General features: G+C 42.3%; 1 protein-coding gene across 15 annotated transcripts in view; it reads left to right on the top strand.

Annotated features, from left to right (window-relative positions):
* Window positions 1-20,351, top strand: part of CFAP54 (cilia and flagella associated protein 54) — a 312,009-nt gene that overhangs the window by 188,617 nt on the left and 103,041 nt on the right. For 12 of the 15 annotated variants that reach the window (XR_014804320.1, XR_014804319.1, XR_014804321.1 and 9 more), the window contains 5 exons: window positions 217-339; window positions 7,254-7,307; window positions 11,638-11,845; window positions 14,568-14,647; window positions 16,199-16,368. Coding sequence is in view for 10 of the 15 variants with exons in the window: in XM_084957512.1 (XP_084813638.1) it covers window positions 217-339; window positions 7,254-7,307; window positions 11,638-11,845; window positions 14,568-14,647; window positions 16,199-16,368 (635 nt within the window). In the remaining 5 variants the exon portion in view is untranslated. Of the gene's footprint in view, window positions 1-216; window positions 340-7,253; window positions 7,308-11,637; window positions 11,846-13,560; window positions 13,684-14,567; window positions 14,648-16,198; window positions 16,369-20,351 lie in introns of those variants that run through there. The other 3 variants (XR_014804323.1, XR_014804322.1, XM_084957519.1) reach the window with 2 other exon arrangements.

Raw genomic sequence — 20,351 nt, 5'->3', positions numbered from 1 at the left:
ATGATTTACTAGCTTCGTGGTCTCCTGCACACGCGAACTGCCTCATGCACAAATGTACACGGCACCACCACCATGTTTGCTGAACGTGAACTTCTAATGCGTTACCAGCATTAAGCAGAAATTTTGGATCTCAGGAAGTTGATGATTTTTCTCTAACTTCTTTTTGTAAGCAAAGCAAATGGTTTAATTTCACATTTTTTTTTCTTTTCTTTAAAGATAGAAGTTCTTATAGACTTAAGATTCTTTTCCGAAGCCTTTCACGAGATATCTCAGATTTTTTATGGGAAAAACATGCCTTCCTCAGTAACTGCTGGCTGTAAAGCTATTGGAAAAATGAAGGTAAACCTGTCTGTTTGATTCAAATTCATTTCTTTCTTTTTTTTTTTTTTTAAGTATAGTTGATTTGCAATGTTGGGCCAAGTTCTGCTATACAGAAAAGTGACTCAGTTATATATATATATAAAGTTTTCGAAATGTTATTGTCCATCATGGTTTATCCCAGGAGATTGGGTATAGTTTCCTGGGCTATACAGTAGGACCTTATTGCCTATCCGTAATGTAATAGTTTGCATCTACGAACCCCAAACTCCGAGTCCATCCCCTCCCTCTCTCTCCCCCTTGGCAACCACAAGTCTGTTCTCCAAGTCCAAGAGTTTGTTTCTGTTCTATAGGTCGGTTCATTTGTGCCTTTTTTTTTTTTTTTTTTTTTTTTGCTTTTTAGGGGCCACACCTGGCATATGGAGATTCCCAGGTTAGGGGGTTGAATCGGAGCTACAGCTGCTGGCCTACACCACAGCCACAGCAACACAGGATCTGAGCTGCATCTGCAACCTACACCACAGTTCATGGCAACACCAGATCCTTAACCCACTGAATGAGGCCAGGGATTGAACCTGCATCTTCATGGATACTAGCTGGACTGGTTTCTGCTGCACCACAACAGGAATTCCTATGCCATATTTTAGATTCCACATGTAAATGATATCACATGGTATTTGTCTTTCTGACTTATTTCACTTAGTGTGAGAATTTCTAGTTGCATTCATGTTGCTGCAAATGTCATTATTTCCTTCTTTTTTATGGCTGAGTGGTATTCCATTGTGTATATGCACTATATCTTCTTAATCATCTCTGATGGACATTTAGGTTGTTTCCATGTCTTGGCTGTTGTGAATAGTGTTGCAGTAAACGTAGGGGTGCATGTATCTTTTTCAATGAGAAGTTTTGTCTGGGATAGACCCAGGAGTGAGATTGCTGGGTCATATGGTAGTTCTATATTTACTTCTTCTGAGGGGCCTCCATACCGTTCTCCACACCCTCTCTAGCGTTTGTTATCTATAGACTTACTAAGGACGGCCGTTCTGATCAGTGTGAGGTGGTACCTCCTTGTAGTTTTGATTTGCATTTCTCTAATAATTAGTGATGTCAAACATCTTTTCATGTGCCTACTGGCCATCCGTGTATCTTCTTTGGAGAAATGTCTGTTTTTGCCCATTTTTCAGTTGGGTTTTTTTGTTATTGTTGAGCTGTATGAGTTGTTGGTATGTTTTGGAGATGAAGCTCTTGTTCATTGCACTTTTTACAACTATTTCTCCCATCCCATTGTCGTCTTTTCATTTTTTTTTTTTTATGGTTTCCTTTGCTGTGCAAAAGCTTGTAAGTTTGATTAGATCCCATTTGCCTATTTTGTTTTTATTTCTGCTGCCTCGGGAGACTGACCTAAGAGAACATTTGTACGATTGATATCAGAGAAAGTCTTGCCTATGTCTTCTTCTAGGAGTTTTATAGTGTCTTGTTTTATGTTTAGGTCTCTAATTCATTTTGAGTCTGTTTTCGGGCACAGTGTAGGGTGTGAGGGTGTGTTCTAGTCTCATTGATTTACGTACACTTGTTTTCTAGTTGCAAAGCCATTTCTTTACCTTTTTAAAAAATAAAAAAAAATTTATTTTATTGAAATATAGTTGGTTTACCATGTTGTATTAGTTTTTGCTGTACAGTAAAGTGGCTCAGTTATGTATATCTCTTTTTCATATTCTCTTCCGTTATGGTTTACTAAAGGATGTTGAATACAGTTCCCTTTGCTACACAGTCTGATTTTGTTTATCCACCCTATATGTAATACATTTCTTTTCCCTTGAGGGAAACTTTTGAAGGCTACATTCCTCAAATTTAGAAAATGCTTCCACAAAAGGGTATTTACAAGTCTCTGGTACTGCTGACTTCTTTGTTAAGGCTGATTAGAGCTAACATCAGGCATATAAAAGGTTTTCTTTGTCTGGGATGGAAGCACATTAGGGTAGACAGGGGCGTGTCATCTTGAAGTAGGTTTTTACAAGGGAATTCTAGCTCTTTGTAATAGTTATCATGGACCACCTCAGTAATACACTTATTAGCCACTGCCTGTTAGACTTTTGGTTCCAATCTTATAATTTCTAGTTAATGTTCTTAGTCAAAACATTCACTGTTCATATTTTATTGGGATATTTTTATTTATATACTTTATGCAAAAGTGCTAAGCATGTGTTGTTCAAATGTCTTCTGATTTCTGTGAGCAGAGAATATTCCTCTCTTTTGTCTAGTCTTTTTTGACTTTGGGAGAGAGCTTTACCTGGCTTGTTTAATTTGTGTTTGTAAATTGCATAGCTGAAGCATCCTTGAGAATGAGCACTGGTGTTTATATTTAATCAGAGTGAACTATCATTTTCCACTACTTCGGTTTTCATGGGGATTTGGAAATGACTGGGAGATCTTGCTTGAGGCAGATGCTTGGACCCTCATGGGCCAGCAAGAAAGGAAACAGGAGGAGGTAACAAGTCAGTTATCTGTGTCAGGAGTGAGACTGATAAATGCAGCACATGCTGGTGGAATTCAACCTTGGAGGACTTGAAAGAAACTGCAGGATAGGCCGTAAGTCTTGAAAACTGCTTGCCTCGTCTTCCTTTATGTTTATGTATAATGCATTCATTACTTCTGCATATACCCCTAAAAGGTAGCTGCTTATTTCTCAGTTTGACTACTATAGCATTATAGTTTATGGTAATAAGAGGTGAGGTTATCTACAGAAAATCCTAAGAGAGACATTGACTAGGCAGTAGGATACAGGTAGGTGTGCGTGTGTGTGTGTGTGTGTGTGTGTGTGTGTTGGGGGGTGAGATTGTGCATGTTTACTATACATCTACAGTTGGCCCCTCACATCCATGGGCTCCACATACTTGGATTCAACTAACCATGGGTTGAAAATATTTAGGAAAAAAATTCTAGAAAGTTCCAAAAGCAAAAGTTGAATTTGCATGCCAGCAACTGTTTACATGGTATTTACATGGTATTTACCACTATTTACTTCGCATTTATTAGGTGGTATAAGTAATCTAGAGATGATTTAAAGTATATGGGAGGATATGAATAGTTTATATGCAAGTAATGTCCTATTTTACATAAGGGACTTGAGCATTACAGATTTTTTTTCTAATTACTGGAATACAGTTGACTTAAATGTTGTGTTAGTTTCTGGTGTACAGCAAAGTGAATCAATTATACATATTTTGGTATTTTAGTATTGGAGTTATCCCCCCCCAGATACCAAGGGAAAACTGTATAGCTAGCTAGCAAGCTGGTTATCTGGGAGTCAGTTTGGTTTTGGGGTTCATTTTCAACGGCACAAATTAATCCGTCTTGTTACTTGGGTTAAATTAGCAGTGTTTTCTTGTTTCTCAGTCAACAGCCTCTCCCTATGGTAAATAGTTTGTGTTTTGCTATTGAAATTGTATTTTAATTCCCTTCAAAATATTTATTAAATGCTGACTGAATCCAGGCACTATCCCAGACATGAGGCCAGAGCAGCAAAGAGATAAATGGAGTCACTGCCTCCTAGCGGCTTGTTCCTATCGGACAGTCTAATGAGGAGGACAGACCGCAAACACAGTAAGCACGAAACTCTGTCGGCTGTCGAGATGCCATGAGGCACAGTCAAGCTGAGCTGAGGGCACAGAGAGAGACCAGAGTGGTGGGTAGCTGTTTTATTGAGGGTGGCTCGGGGAAGCCTCTCTAATAGGGGAGTTTTGAGAGTGAAAGGTTTGCGGGAACGACCTTCCAAATAGGAGGAAGTGTGAGCACAAAGGCCTGTGAGATGCGGTTGAGGAAAACCAAGGAAGCCACCTGAGGCTGAGAGGAAGAAGGGGAGGGGAGGGCGGGACCCAGGAGCCAGGACGTGTCGGCCCTCACAGGGCTCACTGAGGACCGGGGTTTACTCTCCACCAGACGGGAAACCTTGGAGAGCTTTGAACAGAGGTGTGATGGGCTGGGAATTGGTTTCAAAGGACCCCTTTGCTTGCTGTTTGGGGCACAGACTGTGGATGCACATGCTTAGGAACGGAGAGTCCAGGCAGAAGGGCTTCGCAAATGATCTGAGTCAGAGGGGACAGCGGTTGGCCTAACAGTGGTAGAAGGAGTGAAAAGTGGTGCAATTCAGGGTATCTGGTGAAGGCAGAGGTGACTGCATTTGCGGATGATGGTTCTAAGGTGGCATAGAGAGAGAGAAGGCCAGTATGACCATTGAGTGTCCAATTTCACAGCCTGAGATGGGGAGTCTTGCTGTTGCGAGGCAGGAGTGGAGCATGTCAGGTGTGAGATCCTCGGCAGACACACGGGTGGAGATGCCACCTAGGTGGGTACAGAGAGCAGATACATTGGTAGAGAGCAGATGCACTCCGGGGAGAGAGGCGGCAGGCAAATCTGCGAGCATTCGCAGAGGTTTCAAATCCTGCTAATGACATCAGCTGGGGACTGAGGCAGCCAGAGAAAAAGTCGAAGTCAGAGAGCTGAACCTTCGGGTCCTCCCCACTTAGGGTCCAGGAGACGAGAAGCCAGTTGGGCAGAACGAGCAGCAAGAGAGCGTTTTCCGTGGCCGCTGCTTTCACCAAAACACACACACAGGTGGTTTTAACGGATTTTTACAGGTAAATTCCAAACGTCATTTTCTCTCACCTGGTTTTCCTAAGACCGAAGTGTGAGTGAATTGGCTCCCCATGGGTTGTGACTTCAAATTTTGTATTCTCAAAGTTAATTTGCAGCTTTTCCAACTTCAGTTGGGATTTGAAAAGTGTAATTAAAAGAGGAAATTCATCCAGGGTTTATAATTAAAATAGGTGCCAATGTTATTAGGCTGCAGGCTGGTTATTTCAGGAAAGGATTAATGAATTAGATTTCAGTCATAAAAGACATTCCTAAAAAAGTCTCAAAGATTATGATTGGGCTTTTCACAGGCTTTAAAAAAAATCCTGTTTTGTCACATTATGCTCATCTTAAAATTCTGCTCTCATCACCAAATCCAAAGTCCCACCATTAACCCTCTTCAAATTATATTACCAAAGGTCTCTCCCTGGATTCAGCTACTCACTTTGCAATGTATTAAAAGAGATAAAGAATATCTTCCCAAAAAGGAATGTTTTTAGAGACTGACTAACACTTCCCATACGAGCTATATGTGATGTCTTGGTTTAGGGGTCTCTCAAAAGCAGATCCTGAGACAGAGATGTGGGGACAAGTCACGGGTTTGGGAGATGCTTCCAGGAGGAAGGGAAAATGGGAAAATCAGGCAGTGGAGGAAAACTACTCCAGAGAGTGTTAACAAGATCACTGCCCTGGGCAACCAGGGCCCTCAGAGAGATGGAGTAGACTGTTTCTTGCCCCTGTTGGTGCAGGATGCTCCCGGAACTTCCAGCCTCTCCTGAAACAGTCTTGTGTCACAGAGTGCCCTCAGGCAGCAAGGTCCAGGTGCCTGAAGTGGGTTACCATCCGTGTGTGAGTGACCCGTTCATGGAAGCTGCTGGTGGCCACGAGGATGCGGGTGGAGTAGGAGTCCTGACATGCAAGAATGCACACCTTTTAAAAAGGTCCTTCTGGGGCGTTCCCATCGTGGCTCAGCAGAAAGGAATCGAACTGGTATCCATGAGGACACAGGTTTGATCCCTGGGCTCGCTCCACGGGTGAAGGATCCGGCGTTGCTGTGAGCTGTGGTGTAAGTCGCAGACACAGCTCAGATCTGGCATTGCCATGGCTGTGGGGTAACTGGCAGCTGCAGCTCCAATTTAACTTCTAGCCTGGGAACCTCCGTATGTCGCTAGTGCAGCCCTGAAAAATAAAATAAAAATTTAAAAAAGTAAAAAGATTCTTCTATGCCAAGAGCGGGACACTCTATGTCATGATACAATAATGTTCTATGGAAAATGAATCGAATGTTTTCTGATGTAACATATTTAGAGGCAAACATGTTAACAGGTAATTCACAAAGAGGAAGCGGAAAAGCATCATTCTGAAAAGCAAAACAATTTTACTTCAAACTGGCAAAAAAAAAAAAAATTTAAGTGCTAGTACGCAATGCTGTTGAACGTGCACTAATTCTGGCATTTTCATACAATGTGTGTGGAAGTGTAAACTGAGCCAGTTCCTTTCGGTTGTCTCAGTATATTCTTACCCTATGACTCAGTACTTCTGCTTCTAGGAATCTGTCCAGAGGTGACCATCAGAAATAGCAGCAAAATAAGCCAGGGCTGAATGGTGGGCTGAAGGTGGGACGTGGTCTTCTCAGGTGTCTAACAGTAGGAAAGAAGTTGAGTTATTATGCTGCATTCATAGGCTAGAGCATTACGGAGTTATTAGACTGAGGTTTACAAGTAACTTCATGGTGTGGGGAAATAATTATGGTGCAATGTTTACTGTAAAGGAATATAAATCCAGGAGTTCCCTTGTGGCTCAGTGAAATGAACCAGACTAGTATCCATGAGGACACAGATTTGATCCCTGGCCTCTCTCAGTGGGCTAAGGATTTGGTGTTGCTGCAAGCTACAGTGTAGGTCGCAGATGCAGTTTAGATCTGGTGTGGCTGTGGCTGTGGCTGTGGCCAGCAGCTGCAGCACCGATTTGACCCCTAGCCTGGGAGCTTCCATATGCTGAGGGTGCAGCCCTAAAAATACCAAAAAAAAAAAAAAAAAAAAGGAATATGAATCTATACATAAAATTTTCAAATAGGTCAAAAAGAAATTGGCAGTAAAGACACCAAGGTCTTATTAACATTGACAATCCAAAAATATTGATTTTTAGTTTGGTCTTTATACTATACTCATTTTTTCTGACTAGAGCATGTATTCCTTTTATAATTAAAAATCATAATAAAATAGCGTTAGAGCCCATTAACAGTTTCATGTAAAAGGATGCTATACTCTTGTTCCTAATGTTACTGTTTTGTGTCTTGACAGATATTTCAATCATTTGACTCTGGGAAACCCCTTACTAGTAAAGAAAATATACAGGTAAGGATAACATTGGATAGGTAGTGTGGATAATTTTTGAGTCATTTCAGTCTGTTTGCTGTGCATAATCTTTGTTTTTGAGGATCTTCTGCGTAAGATGCTCTTCTGTTTATAATAATGGAGTCTTTATCTCTGAAGGCCGAGGCCACAGGTAGCACTGGACCCAAATTGGTCTGGTTTGCCGATTTCAGAGCAATCAGTTACCACTCCTAAATTTTTCAGTTACACCTGTGTACTCATTCTGTTTCTCGAACCATGCCGAGCATCTAATACTCATCGTAGTTGCCTAGACAGGAGTGTCTGACTTTGAAAGTAAAGGATTTTTTTTATTTTGTGATGGAGCTCATTTGTTCAGTCCTGTTTTTCCCTCGGTCTGAGACTGCCTCTCAGCCCTTGGTTTGGAAGGTTTTCTTTTTTTTTTTTTTCTTCCTTGCTTTTTCAGATTTTTTTTTATTGAGAGATCATTGACATATAACACCCTGTAAATTTAGGGTGTGATAAACACACTGGCTTGATACATTTATTCATTGCAATATAATTACCACTGTAGCATAAATTAATGGAAGGTTTTTCACATGACCTTTTCATAAGCAATTCCTCTGACGTCTCCACTATTTTTTACAAAGTGAGGCCTGCCCATCTCAATAAATTTGTTCTTGTCAGTAATTGAATGATTGGGATTGAGTGATAGCAACATTTCAGTATCATCAAATCCTTTAAAAAAATCTTAGAGGCACCAGGAGTTTGTCTGGGAGGAAGTGCTGGAGTGGCTGGGTGGTGGTGCTTTCATTGTTAAGGGGGTCACGGTCAGGTAAGGGGTTCACACAGCAGGTGACGGTTAATGCATAAGGCCAGATAGATGTAGGATTTCTTTTTCTTTTTTAAAAATTCTTGGAAACAGCCTTCTGTTTCACTAAGGAAGGTGTTAATTTTTATGAACTAATTTCGAGAGACGTTTCTTCAAAATTGCTTTGTTTTTTGTCTCCCATAATTTTGATAGGACTATATTCACCTTTTATTATTACATGTAATCTTATTGCTTTTCGGGTATTGTTCTCTTTGGTCCACAAACTTCACTTTTAATTATGCCTCAGATGATTCATTGTTTTTGCCTTGAAATTTGTTTTCATTTATAAGCAAGTTGCCTGAAATGAAAGAACTGGTATTAGGCAAATACAAACACATATTCACGTGGCTTTTTAGTGTTCCAAGACGTCGGGATGTTTCAGAATATTTATTTCTTTCCAGTCATAAATGCAAGGGCATCCTGAAACCACTTCTTTTGGTTTTGGTTATAAAAGCAGTTTGGAACATAAAAGGCATGTCTGTCTGATTTTTTTTTTTTTTTTTTAAACAGAAAGAGATTGACAGTATAATGGAAAACTGATTTCTATTAGCTAATTAATTAAAACAGAACTATTGGTCTGCTTAAGACTCTTCAGATTACACTTTTTATTTTCTGTATAGAGGCAGAGAAAGGAGTGTTACATAGCATTACTAATTAATCTTCTTTTGATCCTCGAGTGTTTGTGTGTAATTGTCAGGGCTCATTAAATCACTGTTTGCTGTGGATGGAAAAGCGAGCCCTTCTCCCACACATCCCCCGCCTCCAACCGGTCTGAAGTTTCTTTTCTAGATGGGGAACGTCGATCATTGTCCTAGGGCCACCTCGTGTTCCCAGGTCAGGCTCTGCTCTGAGCTGCTCCACATCTGGCTCTCCTGCAGGTGTTGCTTTCCACCCTTCAGAAGAGGTGGAGAAAGGAGAGGGAGCAGCAGCAGCAGACCTCCCCGCCGCTGGCGTTGCCACACAAAGAGGTTTTCCTTTTTTAGTTCGCACAAGGCAAAGAATTTCCCTCTTTTTAGAACACATAGCCCCAGCATCTGCCTTTTATATTAATTCAACAAATATTTAATAAGAGCCTGTTTTGTGCAAGGCACTCTACTTTCTGCTGTTTTATATATGTGTACATATATGCATGCACATACCAGTCAATCAACAGTACAAATTCCAGCCCTCAGGGAGCTTATATTTGTGGACAGGACTAGTGATGAACATGATATGTATGTAAACATTAAGAATAAGTAAATTTGGAGTTCCCATCGTGGCTCAGTGGTTAACGAATCTGACTAGGAACCACGGGGTTGCGGGTTCGATCCCTGGCCTTGCTCAGTGGGTCAAGGATCCGGCGTTGCTGTGAGCTGTGGTGTAAGTTGCAGATGCGGCTCGGATCCTGCGTTGCTGTGGCTCTGGTGTAGGCCGACGGCTACAGCTCTGATTAGACCCCTAGCCTGGGAACCTCCATATGCCGTGGGAATGGTCCCAGAAAAAAGGCAAAAAGACAAAAAAAAAAAAAAAAGTAAATTATATAGTATGTTAGATGGTGAGCCATGCCGGATCGGGAAATAAACTCAGCAGCTCATAAATGGGATTGGGCACATGGGGCTGGGTTGGGGTTGTAATTTTGCTTGGGGCAGTCCGTGTAGGCCTCATAGAGGCAGTATTTGTGAACAGACTGGAAGCAGGTAAAAGCACAAGTCATATGAAATCCTAATGCAGACCAGCTATGATGGAAAAAATAAAAATCATTAAAAAAAAAAAAAAAGAAATCCAGAGAAAGAATAATCTAAAAACAGGGTACAGTGAGTGCAGAGGCCCTGGAGCAGGACTGCTGAACTGAGTGACAGACAAGTTGGTCAGTGTAGCCAGAGCTGTAAGAACAGTGGGAGAGCAGGAGGAGACCAGATGAGCAAGGGAACGGGGTGGGTGATGGTGGGGGGCCCAGAGGAGAAGGGCCTTGTAAGGCCAACCCACCCTCTTACTCTGAGCAGGAGGAGGAGCCACTGGAGGGTTTAGAGCAGAGGTGCAGACTCATCTAGTTATGTTTTGAGGGGATCCTGTTAGCTCATCTGTTAAATCTACTGTGTGCCAGGTACCATTCTGGTGCTGTCAATCAAACACATCACTCAGCTGATGATCCAGACAAATTCCCACCTGTCATAGAACATCTATATCAGTCTAGCTACCTATCTGTCTGTCTGTCTGTCTCTCTGTCTGTCTATCTTTCTATCTATCTATTAGTGGGGGGGTGGGGAGACTCAGAATACAGCTTTGCACACGGTGAGTTTCAGATGTCTGTTAGCCGTTCAAGTGGGAGAATTGAGTCAGAAGAGAGATTATCTGAGTCTCGAGTTAGAAGAGTGATGGGAGCTGGTCAGCATTTAGACCTCACTAAGATCATCAAAAGGGAGCCAGAGTGAGAAAAGAGCAGGCGACAGTCCTGAAACGCTCCATTATTCAGAGGTACAGGAGAAGAGGAGGAGCCGGCCAGGAAGATGGCAGAGGAACGGTGGATAGAATAGAAAAGAGACCAGGGGAGTGCGGTGGCTTGAAAGCCATGAGAAGGAGCATTTTCACAAGGAATGATTATTAGTGTCAAATTTTGCTGATGGATACAGTCCCATAATTCACCGAGTCTTAAATGTGCTTTTGAAAAATGTTTAATGGCTCTGCAGTTAGAATGCATTTTACAGTTGCAGGCATGTGACAGTTTAATTGGCATATAAAATAGTGGTGTCTTAGATTAAAGGAACATGGCCTAAGAGGACTGAAAATTGACCATGGGATTTAGCCAAGTGCAGGCCCTTGGTGACCTTGCAAGGGAGGGAGCTGGGGTGTTAAGGGAGTCCTCGAGGCGGGGTTCTCGTGATTGACACGGTGTCTAAGCTGCAGGGCGGGGGGCAGTTTGCTTGTCCACCGTCCTTCCCCTGTTCCCATGCCACCAGCTCTCACTCACCCGAGTGGAAACAGAATGGCCAGGGGCCTGGCTGATGAGCTTTTTCAGTTTCTCCATTTGGATGAGATGTCCACTCCTTGCGTTCAGGACCATGTTTGCACTCCTCATGGCAGCGCTGGGCTGGTGAGGCAGGGGGCCAGTTGGTGTGGATGGCAGAAGCACTGGGGCACTGCGGGCACAATTCTGCCATTACCTCTCTCTCTGTGTCTCTGCCTTTCTCTGCTTCTCTCTCTTCTCTCTCTGTCCTCTCACTCCTCTCTCTTGGTCTCTGTCTTTCTCTCCCTGTCTCTGTTTTTCTCTGTCTCTGTCTATCTCCCTGTCTCTGTTTTTCTGTCTCTGTCTCTGTCTCTCTCTTTCGCTCTCTGTCTCTCTATCTCTGTCTCTCTCTCTCTCCAGACCTATTACGTACGTCCTGTCTATCCTGCCTTCATTCCTTCATCCAACCCCGAATGAGGACCGCAGGAGGGAACTGAAGTTAATAGTATTGTGCTCATTTGCCTTTTGTCTTCTTTTTTTTTTTCCCCCTTTTTTTTAAGGCAATCGATGAACTAATAAACAAAGGCTTGCCTCTCATGCTGGTTACAATCGGTCAGCAACATCTCTTAAATAAGTTTTCTTTCGTTAAAGCGTACTTTTTCATAAAAGTGGCTGCAACAATAAATTGTGTCCCAGAACGTAGGATGAAAACAGTCTGCCATGGACTCACTAATGAGAAAAGCAGAGGAAACCTCTCAAGCCTGAAAGGTAATCTTTTCTTTTTAGCTTGTTTCTCTTCCTATTGCCTTTCCCCAGCGGTTCCCCACTCTACCTTAATAACCCATGTAAACATTCTAGTATGTTCTTTCCCAGTTCTCTCTGCGTCAACTCAGTGACACACACATGCATAGGTACCTGCCCATCCATTTCCACCAACAGAGCTGCGTATTTGTGCGCTTTTCCATGTCTGTGTAGTTGACCCTTGACCGCCGTGTTTGAATTGTGCGGATCCACTTATACACAGATTGTCTTCAATCTTGAGCGTCGCAGTACCACACGCTCCACGGCGGGTTCAGTCTGCAGATGCTGAACTGTGGCTCCACAGCACCGTCCATCCCGATGGCTGGCTGGAAGTTTACATGGATTTCCAGCTGTCTAGAAGGCTGGCACCCCAACCCCCATGTCGCTCAAGGGTCAGCTGCACATGCAAAAGAGGAATTGTCATTTATTTAAGAAATGCGGTATTCTACTTTTTTCTGCCTCTTGCCTTTCTCATGGAGGAAAACTTTACTAAAACCGCTCCAAGTGAATGGCGTTGCTTCGCTGTACTGGCTGTGTGGTGTCGTCTGCTGTGACCGTGCCGTGGTTTATTCCCCTGTTGTGTGTTCTCCTTGTGTCCAGAGAATAGTATGGAAAAACTGCATATCCATACTGAGGAGTCCTTTCTCCTGGGATGAGCCACCCAGGGATGGGATTTATAGGATATGTATAAAAGTATTATTTAACTATGCCAAATGTATGATTTAACTATGTCTTAAAAATTGTTGTTTTTCACCATTAAGTATGATATCAACTGTGGGCTTTTGATAGATAGCCTTTATCAGGTGGAGGAATTTCTCTTCTTTTCCTAGGTCATTGAGTGAATTTATCATGAATGTGTGTTGGATTTTATTAAATGCTTTTTATTGTGTCTATTAAGATGATTACATATATTTTGTCTGTTTTACTTTTGGCTGCCCTACAGCATATGGAGTTCTTGGGCCAGGGATCAGTTCTGAGCTGCAACTGTGACCTGTACTGTAGCTGTGGCAAAGCCGGATCCTTTAACCCACTGTGCTGGGCCGGTGATCGAACTCGCGTCCTGGTGCTGCAGACACCACCGAGCCCATTGTGTCACAGTGGGAACTCTGGTTTTTGGGTTTTTTTATTCTATCATTAAGGTGTATTTCATGAACTGATTTTTGAGTGTTTAACCAACCTTGCTTTCTTGGCATAAATCCCACTTGGCCATGGTATATAATTCTTTTTTTTTATGCTATTGAATTGTTTGCTGGTATTTTGTTAAAGATTTTGGCATCCATATTCACAAGAGATATTGGGTAGTTTTCTCACGGTGTCTTTGTCTAGTTTGGGTCTCAGAATAATATTGGCCTCTGTTTTAAAACAGAAGTTTTATTATTATTCAGGTATGATGATGCCAGCAGATCCAGAAATGGCTGTCCCTGAAAACATAGTTTGTTATTACAGCTGCCAAGAGGGAGGGGCGTGCTGCCACACGAGAGGGCCACACAGGGCAGGGGTCCCTCAGGAGGCAGAGAGAGCAGAGGGGAGGTGGGGCAGATTCTTCCTAGGGTTTCGCATGTTCTGAAATTTATCTTTGCATTCTTCCATACCAGTCTCCAGGAGTTTGTTTTCTATCCTTCTCTCTCTCTCTCTCTCTCTCTCTCTCTCTCTCTCTCTCTCTCTCTCTCACTTTCCCTTAGGGGAGAAGACCTAGTCCCAGATCTTTCTGCTGGGCCCGTCTCAATGCTCTGCTCCCCTAGCTCCAGAGCCTCCTGATTTAGGAGAGCAAGCAGGTTGGAGTTGGAGGTGCGTTCAGGTCTGTGTTATTCTGAACTCCCTCTTCCCACTTGACAAACCTAAGTCTCTTTTTAAAAAATATGTATTTATTTATTGTCTTTTTAAGGCCACACCTTATGGCCAGCGTATGTAAGTTCCCAGGCTAGGGTATCGAATTGGAGCTATAGCTGCCAGTCTACAGCACAGCCACAGCAACGCAGGATCCTTAACCCACTGAGTGAGGCCAGCAAGGCCTCATGGATACTAGTGGGGTTCATTTCTGCTGAGCCACAGTGGGAACTCCCAAACATAAGTCACTTTAGGTGGGTGATTTTTGCATTAATTCCTGGTCACATAATGATGTGTAATTTTTCTCTCTCCTCTAGTCTAGAAGTCAGGCTCACAAAAGCAGGCAAAGTCTGTGCTCTGATTTCTCTCAATTCTCCCTGGCTCAGAATGACGGCTGGCTTTGGGCGGTGGGTAGGAGTCTTGAGCTCCTTGAGGGTGGTAGGTTGTACCCATTCCTAGCGGTCTCATTCTCTGCTCTTAGCGTGAGAGCCTGGTGCAAATCAGCAGACTGACACTCCCAAGGAGATCGTGTTGAGCTATTATAAATATCTAGAAAACTCAAAATACTTTGAGAACCTTAAGGGGTCCTGAGATCCCGGGTGGGGAACCACTACTTTATATCAGTAGCTAATAACTCACCATCACTCAGCATCCAAAAGTTCCTTTCAGAATTGTCTGATTTGTTGTAAGAATCAGCCCCAGTATGAGATTTAGGGACCATTTGTTAAAATAATGTGTTTCTAATTATCATTGTGCTTGTTTTTAAAACATTGGATTTCCCAGCTAATGATGAGTTTTATAAATCAGAATTAATACATAACTGTAGATATCCTTAGCTTTCTCAAGATTTCGTGTCTTATAGATCTGCATTTAAAGGATGAAGGAGGCTCACTTACTCCGCTTGCGAAGATGAAGGAGGACGTCACTCTTAGCGCACTAAAGGTAAATTTCAAAAAATTTTCGAATCAGTTACCAAAATGCCCACTGTTAAGCACAATGCCCACCAGTGGGCCCTGGACAGGCCAACTTTCAGGGTTATGCTTGCTCTTGGGAACCAGGTGACTTTTCTCCCCATGAAAAAGGCAGATGCCCAGAGATGTCTGACTTTGACCTTATAACCCAATTAAGTTGCTGTAGAAAATAAGATTTATTATTTGATGGGATTTGCATATTTCCATTTCCTAAAAATAATAGTGATGTCAACAGCAATAGCAACAGCACCGTTTATTCAGTGCTTTCTACATGACAGGGACTTTGCAGGATTATTTAATTCTCACAACTCTGCGATGTAGGTATTAATCATTTTTGAACTGGATTATGCTGAACCATGAATAAATTGAGGCTTAGATGGTAAGAAAGACACTGATAGCATACAACTAATAAAATCAAGATTGTGTGCTTAACCATTATACTAAATTACCCAAGTACTTACGTGGTGTTTATTCCTCTATAGAAGCAAGTTTTTAGAGACCTGATCCTTGCAAGATTACCTGATCCCTTTGTCTTTTGCCATGTCAGGTTGCTATTTACTATTGATTTTTTTCACTGTAAAATCTCCTTATCTTCACATTACCAGTTAGGTGTCCATAGTTTAATCGGAAATACAGTTAATCAATGCATTAACAGGCTCGGTATTTGCTAATTTGCCTGTCTGCTAAAATTAAAGTGTGACCCCCAAATCCATACTCCTGGCTCTTTGGTGGTCATTTGGGGAACACTCACAGAGTGTAGAAAAATTCGAGTTGCCCAACGTGCCCATTTCCAGCAGAGCCGAACAAGGCAGTGCTGGCTTTTGGTTTCCACCCTCATACTATAAACACGTTTCCTTTTCATGGTGTATTTACTGCCAGACTTTTTGCAGTAGTGCTTTTTTTTCTTTTGTGGGTGATTTCATTATTTGAATGGCCCTGAGCATAGTGTTGAAGTGCTGTCTGTTGATCCTAAGGGCAAGAAGGCTGTGGGGTACCTTACGGAGAAAACATGTGTGTTAGACAAGCTTCAGTCAGTCATGAGTTACAGAGCTATTAGCTGTGAGTTCAGGGTTCATTGAATTTACAATTAAATAAGGTGTCTTGAAACACAGACACGCATTAAACAAAGTTACGTATTGATCAGTTGGCAGAGGCGTGACCAGAGGCTCGTAGGAACCTATCCCTGTATCTCCCCTAGGAGCAGTGCTTCAGTGTTCACTAACCCAGTGTGCATGGCACCTTTCTAGAACATAGCTATGAATAAGCATGTGTGAGCAACAGCTGTGCACACAATACAGGGCACCTGTCTTACACGCTTACTCTTTCTGTTCCTTCCCTTTTCATTCTCTGTTGCTTTTTCCTGTTCCCCGAGCTCCTTCCTCTGACGATCATGTTCAGACTTCCTTTTTGGTCTTGCATTTTTTGTTACTTTCCAGTACCTAAAAAATATCTGACGAGTAAGAATGAGACATTGTTTGCATTCTTTCGAAACTGAAGTGATGGTGTGGTCTTCTTTCTTGAGTCACTTTTACTGACAGAAGCTGAAGACAGGCTCAACATCCTTGCGTCAGAGATGGAGCACCCAGACGACAAGGACCTCGCTCAGTGTTCAGCGGGCGACTTGGAGATGATGGTGAAGGTCAGGCTGCAGCTGGCTGCCATCGCCCTGCAGAGACACCAGGCGGCATACAGGCAAGTCTCTTCACACACAGTTTCTTCCTACCCGAATTTGTGAAATACCCCTCGTTTTCATGTAAATTTTATAAATTCCGAGGTTAACAGAGCAGACGTGCTTTTTATCATTCAGGGGAGTTTTCATACATTACTACACTTAAAGCTATAGTTCTCAACAAATTAATTGGTGTATTGGTACACAGCTAGGATGTTTTATGTCAGACACATAAAAATTCCCATGGCTCTCCTTTTCAAGTTTATTTTTAAAAGGCAGAACCTAAATTCCTTATGGCTTTTGACAAATAGTACCTATGGAGTGTTTTTTCCTAAATAACCAACAAAAATATTAAAAATAAGTTCTGTTTTGAAAAAGTAACACCTTCTGAACTATGTTGGGCTGAACCACTTAGTCAACTACTGTAGAAATGGGATGCATTTGCTAATGTCATATTTTTCGTTTCACCTGTTCCTTCATTCATTTAGAGTGGCCTATCTCCGCTAACTCTCTCACTGTTGGACTCTGATCTAGACGCTGAGGATACAAAGATGAATAGAGTATAGTTTCTGTATTCATAAGCTCATAGACATATAAACAATTGAGTAGTTAAAATACTTCTCAATAATTTTTAATATTGAATAATACAGAACTATGCGTTTAAGAACTTCCCATATCTTTTATGATAGGTACTTTTATCATGAGGACACTTTCAATAATGATTCTTTAAATAATGAGTAAATTTCTTATCTTATCCTTCATTAATTCATTCAGAAGTAAGTTGAGAGCACCTACAATAAGCTAGCCACTGTCTTAAGTTCTTGAGATACATCAATATCCCAATACTCATGTAAACAGTATAGACAAAGTATATAACAATACTGACAAAAATTCCACCCTCATGGAGTTTATATTCTAATAGATAATAAACAGGCTGACAATAACCTGTAAAAATGATAAGTTAATTATATAGTGTGGCCAAATAGAAGTGTTATGGAGACTATCAGGAGTAGAGGCAAGGGGAAGACAAGGAGTTTATCCTTTGAAAATTGTGTGCTTATAGAAGTTCCCATCGTGGTGTGGTGGAAACGGATCTGGCTAGGAACCATGAGGTTGCGGGTTCGATCCCTGGACTTGCTCAGTGGGTTAGGGATCCAGCGTTGGCATGAGATGTGGTGTAGGCTTCAGATGCAGCTCGGATCTGGTGTTGCTGTGGCTCTGGCATAGGCCAGCAGCAACAGCTCCAATTAGACCCCTAGCCTGGGCACCTCCATGCTATGGGTGTGGCTCTAAAAAGACAAAAGACAAAAAAAAAATTTTTTTTAATTGTGTGCTTATAATAAAGAGCATGATTCCATTTAAATGTGAGATAACTGACAGCTTTCCAGCCCTACCATTCGCCCTTCTCCTTCTGTCCCACATCTGGGCAAACAGAGAAGAAAACCTCCTTGCCCCTCCTTTGGTGCTGAAGGGAAGTTTAAACCACATAGACTCTGGTGCATAGGTGCAAACCCTTACGCCAGTGCCACCCACTAAGAGCCGTCAACCCCAGCCAGAATCCTCTCTCTGTTCTCTCAAGACATTTTCAGCCTGTCTGGGAGGCTGCCCTCCTCTTCCTGAAAAGCCTCACTATGAGACTAATAAACCTTTTCCTATTCTCTTGATATATGTGGCATCAGTCTTGACATCTGAACCAAATTTGGGGTAGTCAGGGTAGGCCTTATGGATGAGGTGACATCTGAACTAATAAATGTGGGTGTTATCAATGCAAATACCTGTAAACGGAGTATTGCAGGTCTTGGGAACATGCCTGCTAACATGTTTGAGGGACAGCACAGGGTCTCTTGTGGCTAGAGTGGGGCGGGTGAGGGCAGAGCTTTAAGAGAGGGGTTCAAAGAAGTAATTAGCTGGGGAGGCAGGTTTTGGCCAGGGCGAAGACTTTGGCAAAGTGTAGGGAGTCACTGTATTATTTTGAGCAGAGGAATGTCACGTTCTGATTTTTCCCTTCAAAGGGATGACTCTGGTTGTGAGGTTGAGGATTGCTTGTAAGAGGGAAAGAGTTTGAAGGCAGGGAGATCTATTGGGGAAGCTATTATGATAAGAAGGAAGATGTTAGTGGGTCTGACCAGGGTGGTAGCAATGAAGGTAGTGATAAGTCATTGGATTCTGGATATATTTTAAAAGTAAGGACATTAGAATTTGCTGATGCATTGGCTATAGAGTTGCAAAAAAAAGAGAGAGATGAGTAACAAAAGAAGTTATCCTTAACCAAAAGGGGCAGATTGCAGGGGTATAGCTTATTTAGGGGAAAGATCAGGAGTTATATTTTGGACATGCTTAGCTTGAGATGTCCCTTTGAGGTACAGTCGAAGATGTCAAATAGTCTTAGAGTCTTCAGAATATAGATAGTTCTTAAAGCCTTTGAACTGGATGCGCTTCCTTAGGGAATGTGAGTGAATGGAAGAAAGAAAAAGACCAAGGACTAAGTGCTGATTTGGCAGGAGACTGGGAAGAAAAGGAGGAAGCAGCAGAGTAGACTGAGAAGCAATGGCCAGTAAATAGAAGGACATCAAGAGATTGTGCAATGATGAGAGCCAGGTGAAGACAGTGTATCAGGGAGAATGGAGCAGTCAACTGGGCCTAGAGGTTCCAATGGGTTAGGGTGAGAGCAGAGAATTGACCATTGGATGATGTACCAATGTGGAGGTCACTGGTGACCTTGACAGGGGTCATTTTAGAAAGTGATGGGGCAAAGATCATGCTCAGAGTGATTTCATGAATCAAGTACAAATAATTCTTTTGAGGAGTTTTACTATAAAAGGGAGTAGAAAAATAGGGTGGTAGCAGTTAGTAGAGGTAGGGTCAAGACAATTTTTCTTGAGATGGGAGCGAGAAAATATGCTCAAGAAAATGACCCAGTTGAGAGGACACATTTAATGCTCTGATATAATTGGTACACAGTGGAATAGGATCCCGGTCCAGTCTTCTCCATTTCTGCTATACAGGATAAAATTATTCCCTGGCTTGAGATTCCAGAATGATCTCTGGAGACTAGCAAGGAAGCTGCTGCCTATTCTGAGGATTGATGGAAAGAGAGTAACCCAAGAGAAATCAGTCCTTCAGACCTGTGCTCTTGGCAGTTGTGGGGTCCACATTGGCGCTGACAAGGAAATACAGAAACTCTGAGAAATTAGCCTTTAAACTGGTTCCAGCATCGCAGCGGAGTTTTAACGTTTAGACAGCCATTCTCTTTAAACAGGAGAAGCCCACCTATAGCTTTTACAAAGGAGAAATCCATTCAGCTGACCACTCCCCCCCCACCCCCTTTGCTTTGACTGGAAACATACTGTCATCTCATCGGTGTGAGCCTTGACTGAAGGCTATTCCATGATTAACCACAACTAAATTTGATCTTCTGCTAGAGACATTGTAGGTTTTGGGAAATTTATAATTTTTGTTGTTTCTAAGCACTGATGAAAACCGGTAGGAGTTCCTGTCATAGCGCAATGGAAGTGAATCTAATTAGGAACCATGAGGTTGCAGGTTCCATCCCTGGTCTCGCTCAGTGGGTTAAGGATCCGGCGTTGCCATGAGCTGTGGTGTAGGTCACAGCCGAGGCTCGGTGCTGGCATTGCTGTGGCTGTGGTGTAGGCCAGCAGCTGTAGCGCTGATTCGACCCCTAGCCTGGGAACCTCTGTATGCCACAGGTGCAGCCCTAAAAAGCAGAAAAAAAAAAAAGCAATAAAATCCATAAAGTCTGTTTGAGCAGTGATTCTCAAAATATGGTCTTCAGATCTCTAGGTGTTCCTGAGACCCTTTGGGGGGATGGGGTGGGGGTGTCTCAAAGATCAGAACATTTTTATAATTGTTTATAACATAGTAAACTATTTTTATGATAGTTTATAAAACTAAGAGATCATTTGCCTTCTTCACTGTGTTATTTGCACTGATGCTGCACAAGCAGCAGTGGGCAAACTTCTGGCAGTTCATTATGAATCAAAGCAGT

The sequence above is a fragment of the Sus scrofa genome, chromosome 5, assembly GCF_054392235.1.
Source record: "Sus scrofa isolate SSC_HxYL_T2T_F1_AM1 chromosome 5, Sscrofa_HxYL_maternal_Yorkshire_Landrace_v2.0, whole genome shotgun sequence".
NCBI lineage: Eukaryota > Metazoa > Chordata > Mammalia > Artiodactyla > Suidae > Sus > Sus scrofa.
Note: the sequence above shows the minus strand (reverse complement) of the source record. Positions and strands in the feature narration are given on the sequence as shown.